The sequence below is a fragment of the Dermacentor andersoni genome, chromosome 1, assembly GCF_023375885.2.
Source record: "Dermacentor andersoni chromosome 1, qqDerAnde1_hic_scaffold, whole genome shotgun sequence".
NCBI lineage: Eukaryota > Metazoa > Arthropoda > Arachnida > Ixodida > Ixodidae > Dermacentor > Dermacentor andersoni.
Window position 1 is genome coordinate 30,581,731 of NC_092814.1, and position 6,302 is coordinate 30,588,032.

The 6,302-nt window shown below is 49.6% G+C and overlaps 1 protein-coding gene across 1 annotated transcript; it reads left to right on the forward strand.

The window, feature by feature from the left end:
* Positions 1-1,560: 1,560 nt before the first annotated feature.
* LOC140215360 (uncharacterized) lies at positions 1,561-4,569 on the forward strand. Its single transcript, XM_072285957.1, has 2 exons — positions 1,561-1,587; positions 3,077-4,569. Exons 1-2 carry the CDS (start codon positions 1,561-1,563, stop codon positions 4,100-4,102), a joined length of 1,053 nt encoding a protein of 350 aa, XP_072142058.1. The 3' UTR covers positions 4,103-4,569.
* The last annotated feature ends 1,733 nt before the right edge of the window (positions 4,570-6,302 follow it).

Consider the following 6,302-nt stretch of genomic DNA (forward strand, 5'->3'; position numbering starts at 1 on the left):
CAACGAAAACAGCGCTGAGAACACAGCACCCACAAAGCTACGAGCCGTCGACGCACCTAGACTCTGCCCCCAACGCAGATCGCTACGACCGCGCGCAGCCGCCACATACGCAGTTGCAGCCGGCGTAGAACGCCGTCCCTTCTCCCTGGCCTTCGCAACGTACGGGTGCCTCACGCGCGACGAAAGCGGGGCGCTTTCTCCCAGCTTTCCTGTTTCGAGCGGGCGAGATTGAGCCGCCGATCGTTTGCTCCCCTCGCACATAAAGCGTAGGGCCCGCGGCGACGGTCTTATCGCCCTTGGATTTTATACGGAACATCACGGCGACGACAGCAGTGCGCCTGGAGTGGGCATATAATTGCTATCGCAATAACACCATCCCGAATCGCGTCCCGAACCACGCAAGCCATCCGCGTGGCGCAAAGGCGCGTTACTGAACGAACACTGAATTTCTTAAAGTAAGATATCTAAGAAATTTCGTAAAGTACACAACCTACAAACATGATAGCGTCGGGTTGTAATTTGGATATACGAGAAAACATAATTCCGTTAACACAAACCCCTTTTCCAGCTGCTATTTGAGGTGTCTTAGCGGCCGCGCCCCATGCAAGCGATCTTGCACGCGACAGCGACGCGACGGAGATGGCTGTCGTGTTCGCTTGTCGCTTACGAATAACCAGAGTGGACACCGCGGACACTCCCATAAAGCCCAGCGGCCGAATCGTAGCGCACCAAGCCGACGGTATTAATACCTGAATCACATTTCCGGTTTCGGATCTGGACGCGCGCGTTTTGAACACAAGCTGGAACGCGTCACGCTGGCTGCACTGATCGGCGCGGCATTAGTTTTGCTTCTACTGCTCAACTGCGCGCGGTCTTGGTGCGGAATCGTTTATTCAGCAAAAATGATTGCCAACGATCTTTACAAGCTTTCATCGAATATGCGCCACGTGCAATTTCTAAAGCAGACACAAGACGCCTTGTGAAGTGTTTATTTTGCACTATATAAATGCTCGTTCCGGGCTTTTTGTGCGTTCATCCAACGTTGAGGCACAAGGTAAGCAGCAGTAGTTCCTGTACGAAGCTCCACCTGGCGGCATCAGCTGAAAAAAGTAAATTACAAGCATGCGTCACTTTGGTATTTAGACATTATAGGAGCACTGCGTGTAGAGGCGAAACGTGCGAAAGTGATGAATGCGCGGCATTACAAACAAAAGCAATTAGGTTTTACATACATATGGGACAGACAATACCCGATTCATCCCAAACAACATAAAATATGAAAAAAACATAAGATTTTCAAGCATTTCTCCATTCCCGGGCATTATTTCCTGCGCGTTTCCAGAACAACTTGGTACACTACGTACGTGCATTCAACGACAAAAGCTTACGGACCATTGGATCTCAGAAAACGTTCAATTTCCGATCAGCCTGTAACAGCAGTCAATGAAACCGAACATCACAAGCTTCACAAATACTTGTAGAGACTGTAAATGCAAATAGCTAGGCTGAGTTGTGAGGCTGCGCAGATATTCAGCTTTTTCTCAGATCTCGTTCCCCGCAATGTTTTGTGGCCGAGTGTACACAGACGTGACCACAACACAGGCTCTCAGCCAAAGTATGCTAGACGCTCGCAGAATGCCTCCTACTCGCACTGAAGACCATGGAGGAAGAAAAAAGATAGGACGGAGCATACCGCAACGCGATTGAAGCCAAACCTGGTTGCCCAACACGTGGTCACTGTTACGATAGGCCTGCAGGGGTACTGAACTGCAAACCTTTCACGGCCCGCTGCAATTGTTTCGATCGACCTGCGGTAGTAGCGATCTTCGAAGAAGCGACTTTCGAACCTTTCCTGGCGCCAGCGAGTCTAGCCACGTCCGGCGGACCGTGTATTGTTGGTTGATTCGCTGTCGCCTTCACGGACTACTTGGAGCAAGGGAACTCCGGGAAAAGGGGGTTTTGCGGTGCTTTCTCACGGGCCCCAGAAATCGTCACAGTCAATTGACAGACGCGACGACTAGCTGCGGGGTCAGCTCTGGAATCAAGAGGCGCCTGCTTCAGTCAAGCGTATCAACCCCTGTCTACGACAACCCACTCCCCGCAGTGTGTTCAGTGAAACCAAAGTGCGGAAGTGAGTGTGTGAACCCTCCCCTTCAAAGGCGGGTCGAATACGATTACTTTGGACGCTCCCATTGGACGAAGGTTGAACGGCAGTTTTCCCTTACCTAGGGATCTAGGGAGGACAGAGGGTTTTTAAGCAGCCGTTTCGGGCTGCTTGGTGAGCTTTCTCTTTGAGTCGTGCTAGACTGATGAAATGTAACGTTCTCCACCCTTAATGTAGATATTGTAAATAAATCTCATAATCCTCGTTTTCAATGAGAACAATTCCCTCCCTTCAACAACGTCCTCAGCGTGGATGAGTCGGACGACGGCATGGGCCAGCTACCACTTATTTCATGCCCGACCGCAATCCTTACATCACACATCAAAGTGCGCGATTGCCTGCAATGGTTTTAGTGTTCCCGCTCTGCAGGCAGAGCCACGGCAGGGCAGCCGAACAAACGCGCGCCGACTAAAAACTACTGGCATAGCTACTGGGAGCCGAACATCTCAGCAAATCTCGATTCTTGCTCCGTGATCTCGACGCAAGAAGTCACGTGTTGGGCCACCACTGCGGCTTCACGGAGCGTTCGCTTGCCAAGGCTGGCTACGTGGCGTAATGCTCCCTTCTATATTTTTAGAGCGCAGCTCTTTGGCATCCGTTCCTGGGTTTCGCGTCGTCGTCGGCGTTGTCGTCGGCCTCGTAACCAGCTCCGCCCCCCTTTCATCCCCCCAGCGCTAGCAGCGACCGACTGATACCGCTGGATGCCGCTGACGCCGCTAGAGAGTCAAGATAACGTGACTGCATAGAACACCGTCGCCGCCATGCAGAAAGAGGAGGAAAGGGTCCCCCACCCCCTGTTCTTGTGTGGCGGATAGGGTGCTCTTCAGTTGCCGACGCGCCGGTTATTTCACGTAGGCCCCGGCACGTCGACGAATACGTGACCACCTTCCCACGGCTAGACCTGGTTCTTAGCGCTGCGGAAGCGAGGGTATCATATTGTTTGTGTCGGCATCGGCGGCGTTGTCCCTGAAACCAACTCCGCAGCTGGGGTTGACTCACTATCGGCGTCAGCGGCATCAGTCAGTCGCTGCTATCTCTTCCCTCCTCCCTTTATCGTGTTGTCCGCTTGCTGCGCGCGCTTCTGCCCCCATCGTTTGCCGCTGGGTGTACACGCCGCCCCCCTCCCCCCTCTTCCTGCGAGTCTCCGGTTGTCAAAGCGCCGGCTCGAACTTAATTCCTTTCTTCGACTTCACATTCTACCACGGAAAAGCCAATCCGAACAGAAAGCTAGCCGATGAATTTCGTCGGTTGCAGTCCCACAAACTTGACACCATCACCGCCAAGTGCCTCGCCATGACTGAACAGCCGCACTACTTGTTGATCTCCGCTCTTAACGTACGCTCCCTTGCCGCACATGCCAAGGACGTACACCACGATCACATTCTGCGCCATTCCTCTGTACTTTGCTTTGCTGAAACCTGGATGGATCCCGAAGAGCCTCTCGAAATCATAGATTTCCTATACTGCTGTGGTGCTCGCAGAGACCACAACAGAGCGGCGGGAGTCGCTATCTACTTGCGCACAGGTCTCTCTGCAATACCAGTCGAAATGTTTGGCACGTCACATGAAGTTGGCGAACTGTGCGCCGCAAAGTTGCCCAACGGCTTGCTGGTAGTAGCTGCCTACTTCGCCTCTACCGCACTCACGAAAGACGTCGTGCACTTCCTGCAACTCGCATTAACCGTCCATCGATCCACACCGATGTTAGTAGTGGGGGACTTTAATGTTGACATAAAGACAAACAGCAATTTCCTAACACTTATGCGGGAGAACATCCCGTTCCTCTCGCTCGTAACGCGTCCCACGGCTGTGACAACCTCGCGAGGCACTTGTATAGATCTCGTCTTTGAGAATCAAGCATTGGTGTACCAAGTCGAACATATATCAGTCTATTTCTCCGACCACAAAGCTTCCTTCATGACTGTCAAGAACTGTTAGTGGAGTCTTTGTTAAAGGAATACGTGTGAAAAATAAAAAAAAAAATTCTGTGATAGCGCATACATGTGTTGCTCGATTTCTTTGCCTCAATCTATCGAAAAGGTGAAACAGCTTATTTGCTGCGCTCAAATTTCGCATTAGGAAGTAACGTAATCGTCGGTAATTTTCTTTACTCCATGCTCAAGACAAATACTGGGTACAAGGCCTGTTTTCAGTCGTAAGTAGAAAATTCTGGCTTCTGAACAAGTTCCTGGTTTTTGAGCTCCCCGGCGTTATCTTTTGCGCGTTATGCCAGCGCAATCGACACACTCCCGTGTTATCACTCTTCGCAATCGCTCGTCGCGTTTTCGACAAGCGCGAGTACCTGAAGAGGGTATATGTTGTTGCGGGGCCATAAAAAGCGTCACAAACTTGTCCCATTGAGATTCAGTACACGCCAAACTTAATCACGGCCGATCTGCATTTCGTAACTTCATCACAACGCCAGGCGTGGCGAGCGTACCTCAAAAGTATTCCAAAAAGGAACGAAATTAATTACAATAATGTTGGGGGTCAGAGAAAACGTCACGAACTTGTCCCAGTAAGATTCAGTACACGCGAAACGACCCGCCGTGGTTGCTCAGTGGCTATGGTGTTGGGCTGCTGAGCACGAGGTCGCGGGATCGAATCCCGGCCACGGCGGCCGCATTTCGATGGGGGCGAAATGCGAAAACACCTGTGTACTTAGGTTTAGGTGCACGTTTTGAACCCCAGGTGGTCGAAATTTCCGGAGTCCTCCACTACGGCGTGCCTCATAATCAGAAAGTGGTTTTGGCACGTAAAACCCCATAATTTAATTTTAAATTACACGCGAAACTAACTGCGTCACAAGCCTCGGTACCGTGCCGTAAGCCTGCCTGAAATGCGTCGGAGACTGTCGAACAAGATTGCTCACCTTGCCGTGGGCCAGTAGTGCAGTGCTACCAGGCCGAAATGCAGAAGGAACGCAAGAATACGCCGGGAACCCAACAAACCAGGCTGCATCCGAAAAGAGAGAGAGGGACGGGTCGCCGCACAGGCGAGCTTCAAATCAAATTTATGTTAACATACAAGTGATGTTGAACACCGTGGACAAAAAAGCCTTGACGTGGTCCGCGGCCCCGTTTTACAGGCAGCAACAAAACAACGAAGGCTGAACACAGTTTAACACAAGAGCATAGAAAAGATTAGGATTTCCACAATAAAACCGTGAGACCATTATCAATAAGGATGACTATGAGGAAGTATTAGAAAATAGGAAACCTTACATGGTGAGTATAGATACAGCTAGTCATCAGTACATTACAAAAGAACTCAAGAAATAATAACAAAAATTCTGCAGTATATATATATATATATATATATATATATATATATATATATATATATATATATATATATATATTATTAGACACAATATATGGAATATTTCATATAGAAGCTATACAGACGGACTTGATACGCATAGTACGACAAATCATTATACAAGAACTTCACCTCGTCAAAGAACCTTCAAGCGTTTATATACGCACTTGCAGCTAGATGTATGTTTATTCTAGCACAGAAATAAGCATTACGTTATGTATGTCTGTCTTGTTTAAATGGTAGACTCTTGAAAAAGTTCGCACATTTTGGGGCGTATCTTGTCCCACAACGATAATCGTTATCTGTCGTGTCCGCATTTCCTTTCTTTAAGGTTGCAAGCCCGGTACTTCCAAGTCATGCGCGCGTTATCAGCGTGACAGCATTCTCGACAGCAAAGTAGCTAGCGCAGTGTTTTGAAGGAAACGCAAGCAAGGCAGATGAGGATTATCGTTGTGGGACAAATAAACACTCCAAAGGGTGCAAGTGTTTAACGGGAATTATAATTCCCATATTCAGCCGTCGTGGTTGCTCAGTGGCTACGGTGTTGGGCTGCTGAGCATGGAGGTCGCGCGATCGAATCCCGGCCACGGCGGCCGCATTTCGGTGGGGGCGAAATGCGAAAACACCCGTGGGTACTTTGACTTAAGTGCACGTTAAAGAACACCAGGTTGTCGAAATTGTCGGAGTCCTCCACCATACGGCGTACCTCATAATCAGAAAGTGGGTTTGGCACGTAAAACACCATAATTTTAAATTCCCATATTTCGGAGCTCCATGTATTGACCGCCTTATGCTTTGGTATTAAGTAGGAGATACG

What these genes read in the sequence shown, in the direction of transcription:
- LOC140215360 (XM_072285957.1), top strand. Translation starts at nt 1,561, where the DNA reads ATGTTTTGTGGCCGAGTGTACACAGAC. An exon ending in GTGGCCGAGTGTACACAGAC is followed by an intron (nt 1,588 to 3,076) that starts GTGACCACAACA and finishes CCTGGTTCTTAG; the next exon opens with CGCTGCGGAAGCGAGGGTAT.